This window comes from Colossoma macropomum, unplaced genomic scaffold, assembly GCF_904425465.1.
Source record: "Colossoma macropomum unplaced genomic scaffold, Colossoma_macropomum, whole genome shotgun sequence".
NCBI lineage: Eukaryota > Metazoa > Chordata > Actinopteri > Characiformes > Serrasalmidae > Colossoma > Colossoma macropomum.
Genome location: NW_023494804.1, coordinates 27239196 through 27266171, shown reverse-complemented (window position 1 = coordinate 27266171; position 26976 = coordinate 27239196). Strand labels below are relative to the sequence as shown.

At 38.8% G+C, this 26976-nt stretch overlaps 1 protein-coding gene across 1 annotated transcript in view; it reads left to right on the top strand.

Moving 5' to 3' along the window:
• dlg2 (discs, large homolog 2 (Drosophila)) overlaps window positions 1-26976 on the top strand; it is a 343385-nt gene that overhangs the window by 251544 nt on the left and 64865 nt on the right. The window contains exons 12-14 of the mRNA XM_036594500.1: window positions 857-993; window positions 3374-3518; window positions 4476-4641. Of these exons, the coding sequence (XP_036450393.1) occupies window positions 857-993; window positions 3374-3518; window positions 4476-4641 (448 nt within the window). The remainder of the gene's footprint in view (window positions 1-856; window positions 994-3373; window positions 3519-4475; window positions 4642-26976) is intronic.

Genomic DNA, 26976 nt, shown 5'->3' with positions numbered 1-26976 from the left:
TATAGGTAAATTCTTATAGATTAAATATCTGTTAGAGAATGACATGCTTTTTTAATAATAATAACTGCAATAACTGCTGCTAATAATCTAAGAGAGGGTTAAGTTCATGTAGGGAACAGGATCTAAGCCTTCACTTCTTCACATTACTTCTTGGAATTGCTTTAACTGTTTTCCTCAACACAAATGTGTCCTTGGCTGAAAGTCAAAATAAAACAAAACACCGGATCCTCTGCTTGTGTGTAAGCGGTTTGTTATTTGTTTGTTGCTTGTGTATAAGTTGTTGTTATGGTCAGAGTGGTAAACAGAGCGCTTTTCTAAGAAAGGCAAAAGCTGCTTTGATGCATTATTTAGAAATCTGAGAGGAACACACATCACACACAATTTCAAACATGCACACACACATGCAAAATGTGGAGGAAGAGCTGCAGGCAACACAAATTATCATCAATGCACAGTCCTACCCAAACACCAACGCTGGAGACTCTAAAAGCTGTCAACACTTAACAACACAACCCTCTATTTGCAGCTCTATACAGGGCAATGGAATGAATTTTAATCATGCTGCACAGTGCGGTGGATTTAAAAGAGTGGGCCTCATTAAAACTCTCTTAATAAAAGCTGCAGGATGAATAGAGTGAAACTTTGGCAGTCTATAAAGGCTGAGAAGAGAAGCGGTTCCATTCAAAAGTAGTCATTGTTCTAACATGAACGAGGAGCCTGGGCCCTGAATACTGTATTATATTGTGTTTGAAAGCCTGGCTACTGAAATATGAAGTAAAGAGCATATATATACATACATATATATATATATATATATATAATGGATTTTGCTCTCTCTCACTCTCTCTTTTTTCAGGGCTAGGGTTCAGTATTGCAGGTGGGGTGGGGAATCAGCACATCCCAGGTGATAACAGCATCTACGTCACTAAAATTATCGATGGCGGGGCGGCGCAGAAGGACGGCAGGTTACAGGTTGGAGACAGACTGCTGATGGTAAGTGCGGAGCTCCACATAGACATGTAGAACTAGCCAAAATTGACCCAGCTATTTTCCACAAATGCCTACTTTTGTAACAAGTGTTTGTGTTGTTGAGCAAACAGAATGTTGACAAAAATCCCATTCAGCCTAATGAAGTTAGGTTTGTGTTTAGATTTAGTTCATAACGTAAAGTTTCCAGTCCTGATCAGGACAGTTGGAAACTGGGCATGGAAGTACGGCTGCTGGGTGGAGTGTCCGGTTTTTTAGCTCTGTTGCCCAGAGTCCTGATTATTGAGGTTTTCAACTGTGGGACTGGCGCATTCTGTGGCTGCATCTCACACAACACATACTGTACCCATGGTGCCATTTCTATTTTAAACACACTAATTAGTATGCTGGTATTCAGATTGAGACATTACCTGTGTGCAGGCACATAGGCAAAGTTAGGCTACGTTATGGCAAGGATAAAATGATAAGTGAACCTGCTACTTTCAAAAAGCAATCATACCTGTATTTATTTTGTGCATTGATTAGCTGACAAAAGAGACACATGGTTTTATTTGTTTTAAACAATGGCAGCATGACAATGAATTTGCCATCATGCTAATGTTAGTTTGATTACACAGCAAAAGGAACTGCACCAGATCCATACAAAATAAATAGTATTTTGAATTAACACACTGTAAATTTCCATATTTTGTAAAAAAATGATCACCATTTCTTATTATGTTGAGTGAGATTTTCCAACCTGGCAGCGGTTACTATGAAAAACGCATTTGTGAACATGCCATGGATAGGTCAGTGTCACAGCACCACCAAAATTAGAGTTTTGCAGCACAATGAGTTCCTAATGCAGCATGTCGTGTCTTGATCACTGTGGCTTCATGATTTCTAGCATTTCCTGTGTTAAGCCTCAATATTCTGGATGTTTCCCAAAAAGTACCCCGTAAAGCCAGTTGTGTTATTTGGAAGAATAAGAGTATATCTAAAAATTTCTAAATGTCTCAGTGCTCGCAGTAAAATATGATGAAATCAAATGCAAGAAGTACAAAGCCAAACTTTTAGTTGCTTTTTAAAACTGAAATGGCAGTAGCAATAGTAATAACATTAATAATCCCACTGCCTGTTCAGCGCTACCATTTAACACTGTGTATACTAACCAGCCTCACTGGGAATTTGCGAGACTTTGTGAATTTCATACAAATTAAAGAAAAGCTTAAACCACTAAACTCATGTCTAATCATAACCATTTGTAACTTGGGCTCATGCAGATGACTGTAATTGCAATACTAAAAATAATCAGTTTGTTATTTGCTTGTTTACCATGATCAAACAATTATCTGTATACATTATGCTATACTTCACTTTCAGTAATTGCGTTTTTGTTGTGTATTGTGAGGTAAAAAAATTCTGGTAAGTTATAGCCATTCGCAATTCATATATAGGGAAAGCAGTAAATCACTTGACACAGAATGATATATTATGTATATATATATATATATATATATACACACACACAGAAGATGCTGGAAGCACAGTGCTTCAAACGAGTGCTCTTTTATTTTCCATATAGCAGGGGAAACCCGATGCCAGCGCTAACAAAATACAGCAGGGAAGCAGGCAAGTCACCAACAGCCATGCAACTGTAGTCCATGGTAAACACGCAGACCAACCTAACTTCCCCACAGCCCAGCCCAACACAACACACGCAACATTGCTGCAGCTCTTATTACCAGCAAGTTATTTACAAAAATAAAGTCTCTCACCGCTGCACAGCTGTAGCCGTGGTCCACGGCCGAACAAGCTGCTAGCAGGACAGTAAAAAAAATATATCTATATATCTATTTTTATATAGAAAACCTCGTATCTACAAAGTTAAGTACAGTTTTTTACCTTTTTTCAAGAGGACCAGTACAGCATACAACAGTTCATGTAATTTGATATGAGTCAGCACTTGCTACTGGGTGCTGTCTCATAGCAGAGTCCTTCAGGAGCTTCTGTCTTTGCAGCACCAAAAACTGGCATGCTACTTGCAGTGATTCCTGATTGCAGCTTTTGAACTTGAAGCTTAGCTAAAGTGTGGCTGGAGCACAGCCAACTAAAGTGTAACTGGTTTCGCTCTCTCCCTGCAGTAGTTTATGACTCAGGCTCTGCTGCCACTGAGGGTCGTTAAAGTCGTTAAAGCTGAGTTTGATTTAATTAACAGGATCAGTGCTGTGTGTAATCCTGTGTGTGCAGGACACATTTGGCTCCACTGATGCACCATTGACAATTGAAGCGTGTGGTAAAAGGCGTATGCAATACTGCATTTACACACTGTCTCTCTCTCTCTCTCTCTCTCTCTCTCTCTCTCTCTCTCTCTCTCTCTTTTTGTATCTCTCTCTCTCTCTCTCAGGTGAATAACTACACTCTGGAGGAGGTCACCCACGAGGAGGCAGTAGCCATTCTGAAGAACACGTCAGATGTTGTGTATTTGAAGGTGGGGAAGCCCACTAGTGTTTACCTTTCAGATCCCTATGGGCCTCCCGATATTACCCATTGTAAGTAGCTCTGCACATACTACTGTAATATAGTACCACAATAGTAATGATAGAAGTGATGTATGCAGTTTAGGATTGTTTATGTGCAGGTTACTGGTTGCTTAGTGTATATAGAATGTGTACATGTGTTATTGCTGTTTATCCGTCAATTTAAAATAAAAATATCTGTAACAGATATTCTTAATATACATCACATTCAGTACCTGATTTCTGTATTAATGCTCCAAGTTATTAAAAAACATCAATCAGTTCACACAATATTTTGATGACTTTTATGTTGTAGTAGTAATGAACTTCTTTGTTTGGCAGAAGAACTGGTTTATTGCTGTTATTATTAATAATAAATTTACATATTTACCAATGGTATGCATTATATTGTATTATGCTTTCTTTTTTTGTAAAAAAGAACCTCAAGGCTATGCATTCCAGTGATTTTACCACAGTTGAGAGTTTTTCACTCTGGTTTTTATATCACCTAACCACACCCTTATTGCCAGCATTGGGGTAGTTGCTCAATAAAAAAAATTACTACTTATTTCTCTGTATTAATGTAGTACTGGTGAAATTTATGTTTAAAAGCATCACATGAAATTAATATTGTTCTCTTAGAGACATATGAGAAACACAAGTACCAAAATAACAAAAGTCAGTAACTATAATATGAGTAAAAGTATTTAAGCTTTAATGCGTTACGCTACTTCAGTTCTGCAAAAAGTAGCTACATTACTCGAACACATTACTTTGTACCATGTTACGCCCCACTCTGATTATTGTTTTAATTTACATTTGTAGCTGTAGAAAACTACAGAGAAAATAAGATGTGAGGTGACTGGTTTAGATAAGAATAACTGTTGTGATCAGTGAGAGTGTGGTAACACATGGCTGTATTACTTCATACTAACTTTACTGTTTGCTTTCTTGCTCTGTCTCCCTCCTCCTTTCTGTCTCTTGCTGCAGCGTTCTCCCCTGCTATGGATAATCATATCTCTTCCGCTGGTAATAACGGGACTCTGGAGTATAAGTCCAGTCTTCCTCCCATCTCCCCCGGCCGCTATTCGCCCCTGCCACGCCACCTGCTAGGGGAGGAGGATATTAACAGGTTGGATGGCTTTTCATTCTTACGGTAATTCCCTCCCTCTCTCCGCCAGACGCCACAGCCCACAGGTAGAATCTATGTAGACCCACCCCCAGTGTGTCACTGTGTAGAAATCCCAAAAGCACCGTGGGCAGAATCATCACAGCTTGTGATGGGATTGCTTTGGGATTTTAAAGCCCCTCCTGTTCCACTCTGTCTGCCCCTGTTAGTCCACCACCCCGTCCCTGGTGTTGGTCTGCTTATTGAAATGTCTGGTATGAATGTAACTGTGCTGGAATGGAAAGGCAGGACGTGTTCCTCGTGCTCTCCGAGAGCTATACAGCAACACTGAAAAAAGTTATAGATGTGTTTATTTGCTTCACATTTGTGCATCATAACCACTTTATTTCCACATTAATAAAATATGTTATGTCAGCACAAATGACTTGACCAGACTTGCAACTGGAACATGCTGTTTTGTAACGTTATGTAGTGACTCTAAACAAAGAAACAAAGATTAAAGGACAAATCAGTTATTACCTGAAATATTTAGAAAAGCAAAAATCATACTTATATATCTGTTTTCAGTTATGTGGAAATCATGTACACATTTTAATCAAGTAAATTCTGTACTTTGATTCTTCAGTGAAACAGCCTCAGGGCTGACCCCAGTACTTTTTGTAACCTGTGCATATTAATTTCAGTTAACCAAGTGTGGAAGAATTGATCTGGTTGATCTGGTAGCTTTTATAAACTTTTCTGCAGTATTTATACATATACACACACACACACACACACACACACACACATACACACACACACACACACACACACACACACACACACATACACACACACACACACACAAAGAGTGTAGGCATCGCCAGTCATCTGATATTATCATATTAAACTCTTCTGCGCGGCTTCTCTGTGCGGAGAGCAGATGGCATCCAGGCTTGTTTGTCTGTGTGTGTGCTGAGTTGTTTTGGGGGGTTATTTTAAGAGGCATATGGTTCCTGCAGGGCAGGAGATATTTCTGACTGGCTGCTCAGCGTAAAAACCTGAGACTAGCCGGCTGGAACAGGCCTGCATACAGGACTTCTAGAAACCTCAGAGCAGAAAAAAAAACCCTAGACCAATAGTCAGAGTCAGACTAAGTACAACAGACACTCCTGTACAAATCAGTACTACAAGGGCTCAGTTGTCAATGATGTTTGAATTACCATTTGGAAAGATAGCTAAGTAACCTTGGAAACAAGCTGAGAGAGTCATCAGTGTTGATGTAATACTTAAAAGTTGCCCTTCTAACTCTTAGCACATTGCAACAAACAGAGGAAAGTACTTCTAAACTTATAACCAATAACACATTGTTTTTTTATAAGCAGAAGATATTTAATTATGTTATGAAGTTGATAAAAAGTTGTCTGGTTTTGCAGAAAGAAAAAAATATATATTTTGTTTACTTTATCATTTTTTCTCATTGAAACAAATAGAGAAAAGTTCAATGCGGAATCAGACGTGTCAATGCAGCAAGTAAATTTAATGTACATGTAATTTATCACATAACTAACTATGTAGTTAAAGTCAGCCCGAAATCAAAATGGAGCTTTTTTATCTTGTTTGTTCATGCTCCTGGTCATATTAAGCATGATTCATCATACTGTACCAGTTGAAAAACAGAATTCTCCCAGAATTCTGTTTTCCCGTGCTGACTTTTGCTCACCTCTAAAACGTCTTCTGAGTTTTGATTACATAACTGTGCGTCAGCTCATGTGGCAAAATAATATTAAACAGTAATATCATGTTTCACCTCTCCCTCCTTCCACCGTCACCTGTCATCGAACGAAAAGAGACTCTCCCTAATACAGTGTTTCACTCGGAAGTACACTAATTTTAAAAGCTTTGAATCACTGTTTTCAGTCATATAACACCATTTTGTTGCAGGTACATGTAAAAAATAATTATATTTTCCTACTAATATTCAGAAGTGTGTAGAGTAAAACTCAAGTAAAAGTATTAATGCTTGGTTAAGATAATGACTAAAGTAAAAAGAAAAATAACTTACCAAAAAAAAGTACCAAAGTATCAGGTCAAAACTACTTAAGTACTGAGTAACTTCTAAAACTACAGTAGAAATTCTTAGTAAATCCAGCATCTATCTGAGGAACTAAAGATTCAGGGCTGCCAATCAGAACAGAGAACATGTATCTGGTATATAGATATACCAGTCTTAAAGACACGGAAACAGAAACTTCCTGTTTAATTCTAGGGGAAGAAGAGACGTTGGAAAATTGTCATGTAAAAATGAATCACTGTGTTTGGTACATAAAACTGCACGAACGTCATACATGGACTTCAGGAAAAAGCAGACGATACAAGAAAAATGTAGGGTATGTGTCCTTTAAATAATATCGCAAAATGACATTAACAGCTAAGGTTCAACCAATAAATGAGCTGGACAGCTACGGTATGATTCTGAACACTGTGTTTCTAATTACTTACTCATAAGATAATGACTGCAAATTTTACAGCTCTATACTGTACCGCTCTAGCTTTTAAATTGGGTTTAGAAACTCTAAAAGTCACCTCACATCTTTCGTTTGCTGCGCAGACTTGGCGGTGGAGGGCGTTAAGGTCAGACTGGGCCTGTTGTTGCATTAACAATAAGAGTGCTGAGCCTGTAAGGCTCTCTGTAGGGATATTGTTATAGGATAATGCAGCTAGAAGAACAGCCGGGGGGGTGGGGGGAGTTATTTACAGCTGATATGGTCTTGCAGACACGTGGCCTGTCCGTGGAGCTGAGAGGGCCGTTTGCAAGATCCCAGAATTCCAGTGGGCTTACTGGCTTACAGCCACATCACATGTTTACCAGCTCATTATCTTAATGCAGGTGAATAGAAGCGGGGTTGGGGGTGGGGGGGTTGGGGAGCAGGTAAAGTCACTCAGCATTTTAAATCCTGTTTGCCAGAGTCAGTCATGAATTAGTAATGAACCATAGGAGTGATGGGAGGGACGTTTCCTTGAGCTGCGAGATTGGGATTAGTGTTTCATCCCTAAAAGCTTAGTCGACTCCAGGTGCCTCTGCTAGGCTTGGCTAATCTGCTAGTTTAGCCCCTCTGATCCCCCCACAGTTATCCTGTGAAGGAAGAGCCCTCATGTATTTGAAGGGTCTCGATTTAAACTCCCACAAGCCACTGAATGTAATAGGAGAGGTCACAGCGTCGTGACTTTAAACCCATTGTTAAGTAATAGGAAGGAGAACTGATTCTGGCAGATAGGCTAAGATGATTAGCATTGCAAAGCTTTATGCAGTTTTGCATAATAAATGTGAACCTATGCCATAGCTCTGCTGATGAATAATGGATTGGCTGTGACAGAAGGCAGAGGACTGTGTGTGAGTCTGTGGGTATGTGCTGGAGGCTGTAGGCTATGATGCAGTGTGGCGTGATGCAGAGTATATAAGTAGGGAGTGTGGTGTGTGTGTGTGGGGGGGTGACTTATAGTAGTCAGGCTACTATTAAAAGCTCAGCTATAAGAGGAAACATAAAGAAGATCCTACCCTACGTAACTTCATTTCAAGGAATGGTTCAGTGAAAAATCAAGCTTACACAATTCTCCACTTACCTCAGACGTAGTCAATCAGTCAAGATCTGTGTCTAAATTTTGCTTCTTTAGTTTAGTACTGGAGCTGCAATGCTAAATTGCTAACAAACACTAGAAGTCAATAATCACTCCAATCTTTTATAAATACATCCCCAAAACTGAACCAAACTCACCGAACTTCTGTAAACACACACATTCTTCCAGTAAAGAATTAGACACAGTAAAAAATCAACAGGTAAATAGATTTAAGTGAAGGTCATGAATGTAAAGTCAGTTTTCATTGGCTGAGGAGTGCATTCAGATTGAGTTGTTGACCAGTACACAACTAGATTATGCTCAGTCAGGCTGAAGAAAGCAAACGTTTGATATACTTCGACTGGCAAAAAAAATCTCTTGCACATTACTCAATTTACAGGTCAGAGCCAACCGGCACAGACTCAGCCAGACTGAGAATCGGGTCTAAAATCATGCTAAAAGTCATGTATTGTAACCCCACCTTTCTATAACAGGTGTTGTGCTGAATTTCTTCAAGTGCATGCTCATCACAAAGATATATAGACGGTACAGATTACATTGCTGTTGCTTCTATTTATAAATATCTATTTTTCTATTATACATTTTGTACTGAAGATGTATGTGCCTTAAGATATATGTGTCCTTACATGGATTTCTGTTTATATTCATAAGGGACACGAAGAGCCATCACAGTCTGCGGGGCAATCGAAATTTGGCACAACATCTGCAGCGTTCAGCCACATAGTGTTTTTGTTATGTTGTCAGAATTCACAGTACGTCATACTGTGTTCTAAACTAGTGGATCTTAAACTGGTCCTCAGGACTCCCAGATGGTCTGCTCAACTTGCAACACCTAGGGACAGAGCAGAAATGTGAACAAACTGAGGAGGTCATTTTGAGAACCACTACTGTAAACCACATTGAGAAATCTACATGACATTCAAGCTAAAAAAATAATTCTTTATATGTCTAAGTAGCAGTTTGTAAGAGCTGATTATTTATATTATAGCTTTATTATAGACTACATTCTCAACAACATTGTGCTGTGACATCACAACCACAACTAACTGGCACTCTGATGCATGTTCAGCCTTCAAGCCTCAAGCCAGAAAAAGTGAAAATGATGGTCTCCTTGGCTAAAAAACTATGATTTAATCACATTTGAATGACAATCACTATCATCAGTATTGATGAGAAAAAAATCAGTTAGACATTAAGGAAGATGAGCAGATTGAGAGAAGTTTTAGGCATGTAATTATGGAAAATATTCCAGTGATTATTGCCCTCTTGTTTTTGTTAGCAGTATTAGCCCCAGAGCTTCAGCACTACTTAAATTAAATTTGAACACCAGACATATCTTATCGACTACGTGTAGGATAAGTGAAAAATTGTATACAGTTGGTTCTTTGCTGAACTACTTCTATGTAATGCAAAACTTTGAAGGACTCTGAACTGCTATGGGTATTTCTGTACTCCAGACAGGCTGAGCACAGCACACACTCCCACCCTACTGCATACATACCCTTCTTTCTGACACACTTTCACACACATCCCCACCTGAGTCACACTCACACACTCCACTGTACATGAATCATCCAACTGCTTAAGTGGAACACACTCCACACAGCAGACTCAGCTCAACACTCACTCACACACACACAAAGAAAACAGCCATCACTTCCATTGATTATTACCTACAATGCTTTTCCTGCCTCTAGAGCAGAGGTGCCCAAATTCTCTGTCTCTGGGGGGCCAAAACGATAACATAACACCTGGCTAGCTTGTTAGCCTTATGTTTCTGCACATCATCAGTGTATATGGAAACATTTGAAGCTTTTGTGCTTTCATAATGTTAACAAATGATGCATTATTTGAATACTGCAATGGTTTCCAGACATACAAGGCAGCCAATGCAGTTCTCTGGAAAGATATTCTTCACACCAGTGGTCTCTAAATCTCCTCTTGTCCAGGTGCCACTCACAGTACAAAAAAGAGGAGTCAAGTCAACTTGAACTCAAACTTCTATAAAGTGTTTTTTTCACAGTTTAGTCAAAAGTTCTCCTATTATTCCATTTAGAATGACATCTAAGTTAGTCTACAAGGGTGGGGGGTGAAAGGCTGTGTGGGCCAGCTTAAACGTCTTTAAGGTCTAGCTTTGCCTGCTGGCCTCAATTTGGACAGCCCTGTCTAGGAAGAAACTGCAGTGCTTTCACTTATAATGTCATATTTCACGTTTTATCTCTTAATATATTTTATTGGAATACCAGTTAAACATTAAATGCTGTTACAGTCGTATGCGAAAGTTTAAGTGCCCCTAAACTACGTTAAATTACAGTTTTATTGATTTTCAAACTGAAAATAAATTAACACATCCTGTACAAAGAACATACGTTGGCACATTTGTATGCACAATTACTGTTTATTTGCTAAATTTAACAGTTTGGAATTAATAAGACATCCACTGTGGCCTGTGTAAAAATTGTACACTAAAATGAGAAGACAAATTCCATGTTTGTGTGTTTCCTGCAGAGGATGTGTTAGCTTATCTCCACTTAGATAATCAACAACATCTCATTTGCTGCTTGGGGCCTACATTTTTAGAACAGTGCAGAGAGAGAGTGTCAGCTGACATTAATGGTTTTTATTTTTGCGTCTAATTCTGGATGATTTCCAGCGCGTGGCAAAGTCCTTCTGACAGGCTGCAAGTCAGTGTGAAAAAGTGTCCATGCGCAGATGTTTTTCAGCAGCTGACACCGAAGCAGCATCATAACTATTTATGCATACATACTAGAGTATGCATATTTATGCAAATCACAGCATGCTTGGTTAGATTAGATCAGGCATAAAAGCACTGGAATGCTACAGAGAGTCTAGGGCAGTTCTGTGTGGGGGGCTGTAAGGCACGGTGCTCTGGAAGGGTGAAGGAGGGGACAGCAGTGTGGTGTGTCAATATGGGAGCAGCCCTGCAATTCATACATTTGGGGGCAAAAAGGAAAGAACTGTGTACTAGTACTATTCAACACTTTAACCTTTAGGCTTAAAATGCAGTTATTAAAGGGCTTGTATCATTTCCTCAGTTTTGTCAAATAAAGAGTTTGATGTAGTAAACAGTGCTACAGTTTCAAAACGTACTGTTCACTCTCCAGTCTGTACAGTCTATAAATGGAAACTAAGCTAAAAAACATTACATTTCGGTCACAAGAATCAACACATTTGCATATTTGCCTGTTCAGCTCTGCTCATTTACGATGAAGTTATACAGAGTGTTCCAGCCTGGACTGCTCTTTGCATGAGGTGCAATGCAGGGCAGCCTATCAGAACAGAGCTCATTTGCATACATATGTCTTAGAGGAAAGTAATACTTCTAAAGGATAAAAAGAGGTTGAAAAATATAATCTAAAAATGAATTATGACTGCTTTATTACATAAACTCACAGAAATGTTATAAGTAGACTTTAGTGGAAAAATAAAATAGAAAAAAGACCAATGTAGAATTTGAGCTCTTCAATCTTTAGATGTATTATTCAGTAAACCTTCTGGAGTTAAATTGAAGCTCTACTTCTTTCCTGAGTGTCAACAGCGTGGGCACAATAATCCCACATGAATTTATGTGTTATTATATTCTTTTATATTCTCAGCACAGACATCATGAAAATGTGGTTAAAGTTGGTTTTAGATACACTGTATGTCCAAAACTATCCAGACTTTCCTTCTAATTAAGGTGCACCCACTGCTTTATCGTGCATACACAGCTTGTATAATCTCCGTAGAAAAGCATTGCTAATAGAACAGGATACTCTGGAGCAGCCATACATATAAAGCCCCCCTATCACTGGACTATGGAGCGGCAGTTCTGCATTCTGTGGAGAAATGGAGCCTCATTCAGTACCTTTAGTATCTGTTAGAGTGGCGTTTGTGTCCAACATACAGTTAAATCCTTGCCATAATGTTACACCAACATCTAATGTAAAGCCTTTTCATAAGAGTAGAGGCTGTCACTGCAGCAAAGGGGGACAAACTCCCTATTAACACCTATTAAAAGTTGGATGAGCTGGTATCTACCAACATTAGGACATATAATTTATCTACTTTTGTCTGTACCTATAGCTAGAATCACAGAGTGATTTTTGAGTCAGCATCATTTTTACGCTAACTGGCTATAAAATGTATTAAAAATCTGTTCAAGAAAACATCCTTGTCAATAAAGACGTCTGATTTAGCTACCTTGACAGTTTTATCTGGCTATTCAAACTAGCTACCTGTGCAATAGACTGCCTTGGAATTACTTCAGATGTGACATTACGGCAAGAAAAAAACACAGTAATCTAGGCTACTTAAAGGTTGTGGTGTTATGAACTTGAACGTGCCACTTCAGAAAACCATGTAAATATGCAGCACCCCTGGAATTAAATGATCATGAATGGCAAGATGGGGTGGATAGACTTTAGCTATCTAGTAATTATCTGTCTTAAATTTCCCTTAAAATATAGTCAGAGCTGTACATGTTGTTCACATAAACCGAAGAATAATTACTAGAAAACTAATATGTAGGTTATGCGGAACTAAATTGTGTACTCACATACCGAATTTAGAATTTCAGGAGTTAATGCAAAGAAAAGGAAGAGAGAGGACTGAGAACAGGATAAAGAGAGAGTGTGTCAGAGAGAGAGAGGAGAGCATGCTTCCTTAGGCTCTGTCTCCAGTTGAGGAGTCACGAGCAGAGCCATATAGCACGAGTTGGGCTGAAAGAGAGAGGTAGAGGAGAAAGAAGGAGAGAGAGAAAAAAAAACTGGGACAGTTTTCACAGCCACTGCTGTGTGACATCATCTACATGAGCAACAGAAGCACTTTCAGTGCAGCTCTGCATCTCCCTCTTACTCTCTTTCTCCCTCTTTCTCTTCTCTCTCTCTTTTTCACTCCTCCCTCACTCCTCCTTGCTCTTTTTCTCTGAGTGCAACAAATCCTCTTATCTCCTGCTGAATGATTCTTAACCAACTGTGAAAAATGGGCTTAGAGTTGTAGACCTCAAGAATGAAACTGGAACTTGACGAACTTATCACAGATTGGTCTCCTTATGAAGTATTATTAAGCATCATAGGATCTAGATTGTACATGGTTCCTGCAGATCGTTAAAAAGTTTTTATAAGGTCATAAAAAGACTGAAAAGACTTTTTTAATATTAGATGTATTAATTTCTAAGATGATGCCTGAAGACCAGGTTGACAAGTCATTATGTATATTAAGTTCACAACTCAAAGCATACATGAATGTTTGATAAAACTTGACAGTAGTTCATAGTTGAGTCTGTGGGCATTGTACAGTGGAAATGGGACTATTTGTTCATTGTTGAGGTCTTGTAAAGGTATTGAAAAGCTTTGAATTTGATTTTAGACATTGTGCTGCAAACCTGCAGATAAGTTTTTTCTTAAATTTGTTTTTGAGAAAAGGTCCTAAATAAAAGTCTATGTCAGATTCATAATGTGTCCTTCAACCGCAGAATTGTTCGCACCTTTGAGCTCTTGTGTGTGCATACATTCTGTTCTTACCTAAGAACAAATCCCAAATAAGAAAACATTGGTGAATGTCAGAATCTTTGTGAAAACTGCGTAAGTGGGTTTTAAAAGAATTTTCTTCTTAAGAACAGTTGGTGAATGAGACCTATTGTCTTTAAGTCAATAATCTACCCCCAGCGTAGTTGGAAAATAAGCATGTCCATATTAGACAGAGTAAACCAGATCACCGTGTCTGTTTTTTATCACTATGTAAGAGAAGCTCTATGCTGTCTATGTTGTTGAATGGACTGTAATAGTTTCTGAGCAAGGATGGAGTTCAGATCGCTATGTGCATTATTGATTTGTTTATATAATAGGTGACTGAAGTGTGAAGTACTTTCCTATTCATAGGTTTGTAACAAACAAAATTCTACCGATTTCCAGCTTAGTTCATGTTCCTTACATGTACATAAATTAGTACAACAGCAACATGGAGAAAAGAATTAAAGCATTAAAGACAGAGAGGAGTAAATTATCCAGCAGAAATAGCTTTTCTGTGCATTTACCTTAAAGCATTGAAAAGAGTCTAGCCTCATATGCATTGACTTTGGTATTGATTTTAACCTGTTAAAAAGCACTTCGCTTCAGATTTGCACTTGGTAATAAAGTCTTTGCAGCACTGCTGCCATGACTCAGGATTTGGTGAAAGTGTTGGGTGTCTGTCTGTTAGTTCTGTGGGTCGATGTCCAAAGCCCAGCTGTCCCCTCTGAAGTATCTGTTCAATGGTGTCTGTGGGTGTCCAGCTGTTTGTAATCGTCTCAGCGTCTGCATGCAGCGTCCACTCAGAACTAAGCACATTTCCGCACTTTCAAACACACCTCAATAAATACAGAGTTCGTGTTTGGCTGTATCTATATGCTGACCTGCTGTCTCTCTCTGATCAGAAATCCCTCCTTAGATGACGGGGAGAGCCACAGGTTTGATTCCCAGCACTTCCAGTTGAGGTGAGAGTCAGACGTTTGGGATGAGACACCATGTGTCTGCAGATTTTATGTAGAGTTGCACAGTATCATTTGTTAATTGTTATCGCAATACTGTTTTTTTGCAATGCTGACATTGCAGCAATATGCAAATGAGCCTCAAAGCAGTCATTAAGTTTTTCATTGTGTGCAGTCAGTATCCTGACAGGCTGGGAATGAGGAAAAAAATATTGAGTTAAAAGTCATATACTGCTTTAATGTAAATAATTTGCAATGTTGTGCAAAAGTCAGAGACCACCCTCCATTTTTTAACCCTTCTGTTATGTTCAACTGTAAGGAACCACTGTTGTTTCTGGGTCAAATTGACACAGTTCTTGTTTAAATGCCATTTTTATGTGAATGTCTCTCTCTGGGGTTGATAGCTATAAATCTGATAATTTATCATTGTGATCAGAATTGATCTCAAGATTGTCTTCACTTTCAGACACTTCCTCGTCTACTTCACTATCCTGGTCAAGGATGTGTTCCAGAGCCTCCTGTGCTCTCATTTGTCTGCTCATACTGGTCATTTTTTCAGCCTCTATGATAGAGATGAATTATATTGGTAGGACTATATGACTATATATGACATTATATATGTATTATATATGTATTATAAACATGCAGGGGAGTTGCAAACACTTTATTCATTTCCATTTATATGCTAATTACATGAATTAAGCCCAACAGAAGGTTTCATGCTCCAAAAAGTAATACAGATATTTTTCCTGTATTTTTAAACTTTAAAACAGGTCAGTTTGACCTGCAACATAACAGGAGGGTTAGATTTTTCTTTCTAAACACGCATTATGTACAAGTTGTTCATTTTGCAGGAGATTAGACATAAGATAATCCATGGCAATCAGCTAAGAAAAAGAGAAGAAAAAATAGGAGTTTCCAAAACTGGACCTGGTAGACCACCAGAACTGTTCCCATCACCATACTTAAAGCTTTTATCTTTGAGATGAGAATCTCTTGCTTCAGATCTGAAAAAGTCAGCAGGTGTCTCCATCAATCCAACTTTTGTCAAAATCTATTACTGAGAAAATTTACAAAAAAGAAAGAACATTTGCAAGTCAAACGAAGCCACAGGCGTTCTCGAAACAATGGACTGACCACCCCAGTGTCCAGACCTCAGCAGTACTGAAGGTGTTTGTTATTACTTGGATCGTGAGAAGCAGAAAATGCAACCAACTTCTAGGACTGAACTTTGGAGGTGTAGAAAAATATGAAAGCAAATCTCCTGAAAAGAGTGAAAGCTGCAGTAAAAGCAAAGTGTGGACACACTCGACATGGAAAAAAACTGTTAAATTTTGAGGCTATGTAATATTCTGCTCTTTTCCTGGTACTCAGAAATGGATAGCTTGTACTTAATGGCTGAAATGACTGAAGGGTGTTCTTTGACTTTTACACCATATTGTATATTCAGTTAGAAAAATAAATTAAAATGTATGTATATTGGTATTTGTATTCAAGGTCCAGTCACAATATTATCCCCAGCAGTCTCTGATTTTGCTGTTGCAATATGTGGTCACCACAACATGATATTTTTTTCTTTTTTTTGCAGCCCTGGTCATATGTATTAGACTGCTCAGATGCTTTCATGTTTAATTGTATAGGAGTATAGTGTGCTATCCTGAATATTATACTGTACTCACAGATCTACACTGTTACTACAAAGTGCTTAGTAGACATGGGCTGTAGTTTTGCTTCCCAGTGCCTCCAGAAGAGCAAGCACAATCTGTTACACACTGTCTGTTCGCTGTCTCTATTAACTCCAGTGCGAACAACTCTCACCATCAGCTGGGCTGTTTTCACACAAAACACTTGTTTTTCTATATGTGGATACGGTGCTCTGTGGATGTGTTTAGAACTAATTTCACTGTTCAGAGTGTGAGGGAGGGATCGAGTTGCAACATAATGCTAAGGAATGAACAGAGGAGGAGGAGTGCATTAATGGAAGCGAGAGGATTTGTGAGTTTAAAAGGGAGGCATAGGGGATCGCTGAATGACCGATAAAGCACCACTGGTGCAGAAAGACCATGAAGAGCCACTTGTACATCCAGTTCAGACTGCCCATAGTCCTGTTTCATAGTAATATGATTACACTAGTGTGAATGTTTAGCCTCTGGGACGGCCATTTTTACCAACAAAAGACTGGTGTTTACGAAAAGATCACGTTCACCATCTCTAGCGATCCTAACAAGGTCAGTAAACAAGTGTTGTTGCTATGGAAGTGGACATCAGAACAGAATACAAAAGCCAGCATGTTGAAAACAAGTATATTGAATAGGGCTGCACAATTAATTATTTTGCCTCATGCATACAGGCTCTGTAATTCCTGCACATAAAGTCAGGGACACATCCTGAAATTGTACATTTTTTTAATCACAGCATTGTATTTTTTTTTTTTTATCATAGCTCACATTGTCACCGCACTGTCCAACAACTTTTCCAACAATTTTATGTCCATGTTGTGCAGCCCTAATGTTGAATTTCATTTACAGTTGATGTGTCAACAAGATACAACAGGTAAAGATGAATCATTGCATTACTGTTTGAAGAACACTTTCTGAGAACTGGAAATGCATGCAAAAGTAAATGACTGCTGGATGTTCCTTGTAGATTGTTGGAGAGGATTATGTTTACAGGTGCGTATTTCTCCTGTACAGGTGTCTGAAGCCTTGAAGACTGAATGCATATTAAAGAACCTGAGCTGACTAAAGCTTTACTAACTGCGCTAAGGTCCCTTGTTGATCCTCTAACATTGTTGCTGCACAAAGTTGATTTCCCTCACTCTTTTTCTGTCTGTCTGTCTGTCTGTCTCTCTCTTTCTCTCTCTCTTTCTCTCTTTCTCTCTCTCTCTCTCTCTCTCTCTCTCTCTCTCTCTGTCACGCCTGCACACTAACACACTGATGTTCTGCTTTCTGCTCTCTCTCTTCCTCCCCAGGCCTCCAGAGCCCGTTTACAGCACTGTGAATAAACTGTGTGATCGTGTTCCCTCTCCCCGTCACTACTCCCCCGTGGAGTTCGATAAAAGCCCAATGCACTCCATCCCTTTCCCCCACTACCACATAGGCCTGCTCCCTGACTCCGACATCACCAGGTACTGACCACTCGATGCTCTGCATGCAAATGAGGCTCACCTGCATGCCGCATCCACAATCTGCTCCTCTGTTATACCCTCAAACACCCCCCCGCCAAAACCACCTTCACCCCAGCCTACATTTATGATCTGTTCCAGTGTTTCGAGACCTGTGCCAAACTTAAAACTTTAACCCTTAGAAGTCAAAAGTTATTAGTTTCGTTTTGCTGTGCTATTCAAATGGAAGTACATCTTTACATATTTTATTACACCATTGTTATAATAATTACATTGTTATTACATAGATTTAAGCCATTAATTACACTTACATTCAATTTACAATCTATTTCAACAGCTTTGAGTCTGCATTTCTTCCTTTTTTCCACTTTTTTCAGTTTAAGTTGTTTGAAATATCTCTTCTGCTTTCAAACACAAATATGGCCTTAATTTGATCATTTAGAATCTGTATTTCTTGGCTTGTTTCAGTCAGCAATGAGTAAGAAATTAATTAATAACAAATCACAACATAAGTTTGTTGTTGCTAAAAACTGCACCTTCTAAGGGTTAAGGGCTTCTGTAGTGTGAGTATTTGAACTTTGAGAATGCAAAGAAAAAAGCACTACCTAAGGAAAGACACATTAAAGAGCCTTCAGACAGACATTTCAAATGCTCACTGTTTATAAAAACTTCACAGATTGTACTTTCCCTTAGCCCTTGAGTGCCTCAGGCTGTTAGCATTACGAATTTGCACTGAGTAGAAAATTAATCCATATCGTGCAGTCATGGAGAAAATTGAAAATGAAAGATGCAGGAGGCAGACAAAAAAATGGAAACAGATGGATGAAAACAGTCATCAACAGTTATCGTTTCTGACTTTGTAACCTGAGGTATCTAACAGTGTATCCATGAGAGGACGAATAGCTGAGTGCCCGAATTTCAAATGTGACAGTCACAGAAACAAACAAACAAAAAACATGCCATGTGACAACACAGATCATGTCCAAAATGATGTCAGCATATTTCATACAAGGAAGAGAAGCTTCAGGGAGGAGGAATAGTGGTGTTAAAGGCTGGGGGATAGTTAGGCTGTGATAGTGAAGCCATCTGGAAACCATAAAAAACATAACTTGTCACGATTTGCACATATTATACATCTGAAAATTGGAAAATGTAACATGATTATATGAGTCCTTATGTTTTGATTCCATCTGGATGAGTTTTCCTTTTGGTCAAAAAATACAATATAAGATAAAACTATATCAGATATGCAATTTACAATATGCAAAAGTTCAAACACCTTTTTTCAACTTATGTGTTTTTTAAATGTTCTTAGTGAAAATAACAATCTTCTACAGGGAACAGACTTAAATATGGCATTTGTTCCTGCAAATACCAGTGAACAAGCTCTATTTATTTGTTGAGTTTACATGAAAAACAAAAAACATAAAATATGATATGTGCCATAACTTTGCACAGGTCACATTTTATGTTTTATTTTTGTCCAATATGTTAAATTCTGTGAATAACCAGTAATAATGCCTTAAAATGTTTGCATTCTCTGTAGAGGGTGTGCACTTATTTTTTTTAAGTCTGCATATGACTTTGAGAATACAGTTCATTCAACTCACATTGTGTAGCTGGTCCTTCAGTATGGCCCACAAGACATTGTTCACAAGTTGTGCCTCCAATAAGGACTTAAACTGCTCTGTAAATAAAAGACCAGTTCCTTTACTTCTGAAACATTTATATAATAGGTAAATGGGTTGATCTTTGCTGTTGGTTTTACTTTTCTTTGTCCACCTCCTGCCCTTTTACAGTGAATCAGGGCACCAGGGTGCCTGAACCCGATTTCCGTTCTGACCCTCTTTAACCCCTCCAGCCCCTCAGTATGTCTCTGGATTTATTTGTTGATTGTATTGTTTATTGACAAGTCTCTGAAGGTCACTGGCTGGATACTCGCAGGATGTTGGGTGGGGTGCGCCTGCAGCGTTTAAGCGCTGTCTGAGCTTCGTAAACCGCAGCGAATCGATTTCATCTCCTTTATTGCCTGTGTAGCTGTTTTCATTTTATTTGTCTGAACAGTTTGACTTTAATTGGCTATAAAGCAGCAGAGTCTCTTCCCTCGTACTGCTGATTAAATGAACACGGATATAAAGTTTATATTGCGGAGATTAATGGAGTTTAATATGCAAGGTTTTATTTCATAAATGCTGTGTGTGTGTGTGTGTGTGTGTGTGTGTGTGTGTGTGTGTGCGCGCGCTGAAGGTGTAGCTGAGCGCGAGAGTCTCTGTATTTTCGGAGGTGCAGATGGCTGTGGAACGTCTTGGCTGTAGCTAGCTGCTGCACCTAGCACCATGCCTCCACGTGGGAGGACTTTGTTTACCGATTTGTTTAGAATTTCAATGATCGCTGCATGACTTAATGAATTATAAAGCATTCGCTAATTGGCTTCAGAGGGAATGGGACTGATTTTCTTGTCAGACCACTGAAGAGACACAACACCTACTACATTAGTTAAAAGCTTGGCACATTCCGCTTCATAATAATATGAATCTGAATATGGTCGCGCTGACGTTTATGATCGAGGGTGGGTGTTGTTTGAGGGGGTTGTGTTTTTCAAATTGGCAGTGTTTCGCAATTTGTGATGACATGAATGTGGGTGTTTGTTGTTTTAGAGCATTGTAATTTATTCAGAGACAGCAGTTTTATGAGAACTCTCAGCTGAACCAAGAGACCAAAATGGAGAGAGTGTGTTTTAGCTAACGTAACCTCTGAATTAAAGCTTCTTCCACACGTGATAGATTTACATAACCCTGTTGAGATGGTTTAACCCACATTGTTAGAATATTGCAAGAATTGTTTAACCACTCTATTTGTGCTTCTGTCTGACTCAATGTCATTAAGGCTGCGTCTCCCAACAGTTCATATTCTAAACTGTATTGTAGACTTGTGATTTAAAAAAATTATATTCTGTATATTTCTGTAAAATTTTCTGTAAAATAATGATATTTGACAGCATTCTGTAGTCAAACAACACATCTGCCTCCTGTTGACATCCTCACTCTGTGTTTTGGAGAGAATGTAGCAAATTTGCAAGTGAATATATGAGCTTTTTTTTAATTTTTACTTAATTCCTATCATGTGTAGTAATGAAAGAAGTACAAGAAGAATAATACAAAAGTACAAAATAGAAAATGTACATACACCAATTTGAGGCTTTTATATTTTTTGTAAATGTCACAAAAATGCAACCATGGGCCTTAGTGTTCGCCACATTTAGCATCATTCACTCAACAGCCCCTTTTTCTCTATTGTAGTCAGTGGGCCCAGCTCTGATCGTGCAGACGTCATCTCTGTTTTTGCTGTTTTTTCTATTTTTTGCATTACTTGAAAACTGCAATTACCCTTTGCATTGTGTTAAAATGTCGTGATAAACAGACCAACAGAAAAGGTCCAGAATTGCTTGGAAAAAAAAAAGCTTTTTACTTTCATAACAAGTTAAGATTTCTTTTCCATCTCCTATAAAGTTACTATTATATAAGTCTTTGTGTGTTATACAGGGCTGTGAAAAACTGTTTGCACCCTATAACATATGGCTGAGAGGTGCACGTAGGGTATTGTAATGCAAAGTAGTAACCAAAGAAAACTAGCCTCTATTTTACCATCATTAACATTACATGTAAAAACTTATTTTGCTTAGTTTACTGTCATTTTGGACAGTGGTTAATTAAAGTGGTTATTTTGCATTGTAGCCATCAGGACCCCAGTTTTTATTAACACTACTGTTAAAAAAGACATCTGAGTCAGTTTCTCTACATATTTCTCTGATGCACCTTTTCACATCAAAGCACTTTGAATAACCTTGTTTACATCTCAGCGATTTACCTGTGCCACAGTTTTGAAAATCTGTGGAATTCCTGTTTAACAAAAGACTTCTTTGACAGCTACAGACCAAAATCACTAGTGATACCCAGCCTGAGATGAAATTTTGTTTTTCTTTCTACAGTGACAAGACATAAATCGCCCCTTTTACTAAATTAGCCCTCTCACCCACCAACCCCCCCCCCACCCCGGGCCCCAGGCAATTAAACAACTGTACAAAAAACAACCAGCAAAAGAGAAAAAACTACTCTAGATAGGTGTTTTTGTATTGGTGACTTCTGTGTGGCTGTGAAAGACATGGGTTGACGCCACCTTGGCTCGGGGAAAGTTTAACCCATCCTGCCCGCTCCAGATGCCTCAATGTTCCACTTCTCGATGTGGCTTTTTGCTGTGATTAATGGTTTGTTGTGAGCAGTGGAACGAGAGAGGCATGTTAATTTTGTTTCATTTATGAGGACAGTGCTTAAGAGAGGCAAACCATAAATCACCATTCCCCTGGGCTGGATCTTATCACTGCTAATTGATATGCAATGTGTGACTACTGGAAAAAGGACAAAGTGGCCCAGTTCAACACACACACTTACTGACAGGCTTGATGCACTCGTCTTTGCTAAACACCACCGCGGGAACCCTTATGTGGATCAAAACTGGTGCTTTTTTGACTGATACAGTTTTTATTACGTATCTTTTATTATAATTTCTTAAAAACAAGAGCATATGGTTGTTTAAATGTGAACCACTTACTTTGAAATTCACTATAATCTAATAGTTTCCTAGTAAAAATACAAAATAATTGACCTGTCCATGCTCCACATACAAATCCAGTTTTTCAAAACGCTTGTTGCTTTATGGGCAAGCTGTGTAGAACATTAGAGGAAACCCATTCAGCTAAATGTGAAATTCTAGCGCACAACTCAGTTTTCAGCGATATTATTCATAGTCAGACCTCACCGTTTGTGAGTTTATAGTGTCAGCCACAGATTGGCTGTGTTGTTGTAGCTAATCGAATTGAGGCAGAAATGACAGAATTTCCCACCATGCTAAAGTTAGCTTATTTGCACAACAGAAGAATCTATACTGGACCTATTCTAATAGTATGACCTTTCACATGCATACAAGTAAATAAGATTTGAAGTTAAAGCTATACTATGTAAGATTTGGGAATTTGGAGACCTCTGTGGTGGGAATGTATAATTGCATACACCGTGTAGAACATTCTGTAATGACGGTTGTGCTTCAGATCCCTTCCTCCAGTTGATGGATCTGATCATGTCGAACATGTTGAAAAAATATTGAAAAAGAACTCAAAGAAGGCAAAACCTGGTGAAGGATGTGTCGTCCGAGAATGTAAGTGAATTACCTACTATTGTCATCATAACTTCAATATAATGTTGATTTTGCATTTGAGACCTAAACATCTGGCTGGACTTTATTTTTTAGCCTGTGCATGTGACGACAATGCGTAAAGACATATGACGTGGTCCATGAAACTCAAGCACAATCTGACCTGATTCCTCTGACTTTTAAATTTCTGTTTCAGGCTTTACAGAGTGATTCGCAGCAGCGCCCGAACACCATATTTTAGTGTGTTCAATTTTTCACCTGAGTGCTGCTTCTTTTAACTTTAGCAAAAAATCTTACTTAGTGTAGTGCAGTTGGACCAGTGGAACAGCTATCAAACCATTGACCTTGCAGTCATGAGTTCAATCTTTGATGGTGTCACAGCCATTCGTGGTTTTGAGTATAAGAGAGCATAACTGGTCTCGCTCACTCTGGGTGAGTAGGATGTCCCTCCCCCTGTCCTCAAAGTGCTGGCCAACGCAGGTGTAACAGAATGTAACTGAATTGGCAGTTAGCATTCTCTTCCAAGCATGCTGAGCTATCAAATGAGGTTGCTTTGGTGACAATTCAAAAAAATGTGACTGGCTTCAGGTGTTTTGGAGGAAGCATGCATTTTAACCTTCCCAGCTTTGTAGAATTGTAGAGTCATGGGGGACACCTAGCTAGTTGGTGGAAATTGGCGATGACTAAATATGAATAAAAGCACTTTTTTGACAAAAGCTGTCCAAGTTTTGACAATATCTAATTAAGATTGGATGCATTTTTTGCGAACATTCTGTAAAATTTGCCCAATCTATCATAAGTCGCTATGAAAGAACTCATTTATGGGTGGAGCATGGATAGATCAGTTGCAGTCTTTGAGTTTTAAGATGTTTAATGATGCTTGTGACTAACAGAACAGAAGTCTAGGTAAAGAGTATGTGGTGCTTGTGTACTAACTGCAGTGGTATTCCCTAGTTCTCCTCTGCTGGCTGTGCACTGCGTCTCCTTCTCTTCTAAATCCAATTACAGTGTGGGATCTATGCTATTGTGAAGCATCTGCTCCACTGAACCGGCAAATAATCAATCTCTCTCTCTCTCTCTCTCTCTCTCTCTCTCTCTCTCTCTCTTAGCCAATATGCTGGTCTTCACTCTCAAATCTCAAAAGGTTAAAGCCGCATTAAAGCGCTGCAAGTAGAGCACGCACTGTTCATACAGGATTGTCTTGCCCTCTCCTCAAGGAAGGTGTTGAGTGTGTGAGAGAGAGATAAACGGAGCGTGTGTAATGTGAGACGTATTATCCTTGCAGCTGTATCAGAGATACAGCATAATCCCAATCAGACCCCTGGCTGTCTAACAGTAGCACTGAATTAGCAGACTCCTTCTTCGGAGGGCCAAAATGCTTTGTCTCGTAGATGCTGCCCAGATTAATACTTCTTTATTGGGTTATTTTATTTTGACCGTAAACAGGCAAACAGTGAAACAAAATGGTGTGTGTGCAGAGCTAAGGTGTACAGGTTTTGGAGCAGCGTATGCTGCTATCCAGATGACGTCATTTTCAGGGAAAGCCTTGCTTATTTCAGCAAGACAATGCCAAACAATGTTTTGCACATATTACAACAGATGACTCTGTAGTAAAAGATTCTTGGTGCTAAACCCTGAAATCTGAAGCTGATAACCTATATCAAGCAAGAATGGAACATTCAAGTATTCATCCACTCACTGTCCACTCTATTAGACACTCCTACCTTGTCAGTCCACCTTGTAGATGTAAAGTCAGAAACGATAGCTCATCTGCTGCTGCACAGTTTGTGTTGGTCACCCTCTAGTCCTCAGTGGTCACAGGATGCTGCGCACAGGACGCTGTTGAATGGATATTTTTGGTTGGTGGACTATTCTCAGTCCAGCAGTGACACGGAGGTGTTTAAAAACTCCAGCAGCACTGCTGTGTCTGATCCACTCAGACCAGCGCAACACACACTAACACACCACCACCACATCAGTGTTACTGCAGTGCTGAAAATGATCCACCACCCAAATAGTACCTGCTCTGTGAGGGTCCATGGGGGTCCTGACCACTGAAGAACAGGGTAAAAGGGGTCTAAAAAAGTATGCAGAGAAACAGATGGACTACAGTCTGTAATTATAAAACTACAAAGTGCTATATAGTAAGTGGAGCTGATAAAATGGACAATGAGCATAGAAACAAGGATGATCGGTTTATATAATTTGTGGTTTCAAGCTTAGATTCTGCACCTTTAACACAATTTCTCCACTCAGTGAGCTACTACTGAGAATTAAATGCTATTAAATTACACCATGCTTCCATTATTGTTGTTTAGTTATTGAAAATGATAACTGTGACTTCTCAGGGAAAACGAAGGGACTTTTGGCATTGTTTTACAGTCCAAGGACAGTTTTCTGTTGTTACATGACTAGCTGCCCTTTACGGAGGTCGATCAGATCTACTGAGTCGATCTATGGGAGTATTTCTATGGGTCAGATACCCCAGAGAGGCCATGTCCAGGAAGTGGCTGTATTGACCTGAACCGGGCAAAGGGCTTTGGAGATAGGCTAGACCCCCTAGAAGGGAGATCGCTTAAGCAGGGACCATGGTGAGCATATCAATACAGTGTGCTTCTCTGTGTCAATCACAGACACTGCCCTGTGTGCGTTCTCTGCTCTGAATAGCTTGCTGACTTTGTACCTCTGAGAGCTATTGATGTTCTTTGCAAGTGTTGATATGGTTGTGTGGTAGGAGCATATTGATATGGGTCAAGGGCTTTGATGGAGATGGCTAGCTGACTTCTCTCAGCATGAATACACTGATAAAGAACTGTCAGGGATGAAGATGAGTTGATGATTTCACATCTTTATTGTACCAACAGCAGTAGTCATGTGGATCTTTTACAGCACTCACTTTAGTTAGTTTAGGAACACTGCCTTCCTGATGATGTACCTTGAAGGTGGGAGGAACTTTATAAAACTAATTTGGGGTGGATTTTTGGCAGGAAGGATACTTTTAGCTGGAGAACACAGAGAGATTTATCTAACTTTCTCTCTGTCTCTCTTTTCTTCTCACCAGCTATTCTTTACATTGTGTAAAATTTCATGATGAATGAACCAATAGAAATGCTCTAAAATCACTTGGAATAAAATCTCTTTACATTGACTTACATTAAAAGGTAAGAGTGTTTTTGCCTTCTCCTATAAAGTTACTATTCTGGAGATAACTTGTTTTTCTTTGGACAGCAACGATATATATGAAGAGTTAAGAGTTATGCTGATGCTACTTTGGTTGTATTTCTTAGCCTAATAAAGACAATGCCTATTATAATTGGTGGGTATTGTAGTAAGATAACACTGATAAATGAAAACATGAAAATTAAATGAAATGGTGAATTCTTTTGATTTTAGGCTGGGGGTACAATACTGTGCAACAGAATACTGCATAGCATGACAACACATTTAACTGTAGTTTTAATATTTTTCATGTTCGTGTGTTGTATTTATTCACTATACTATATTTATTACTGTATGCTATAAAGTACTTCAGCCACAAACTATTCATTCTTTTTATTATACTGTACATGCATCATCAGCACTTTATTTTGCACTATTTTGCACTTTCTGGAACATTATCTATTTCTCTGTACAATGACAAAGTTATGTCTATCAATATAAAAGGGCTTTTAAGTGTAGCTATGAGGAAAGGGTATCTATAATCTATAAAAATTGAGTGTATTAGCATTCTAAAATGCTTTGCACTGGGTGATAAACTAGTATAAACAAACTGTTCTTCTGCATGTCTGGTGCACTGCCGAGTTGGATGTGAACGCTCCAGGGGTTAGGAAAACAGTTACTAGAAAGAAAATTTTGCAGGTTGTATTTTATTCTATTGAACCAGTCTCTGATAAATGAGATCAGTTGAAAACCATAATGATTTCATTCTGGATCAGCATTTTGG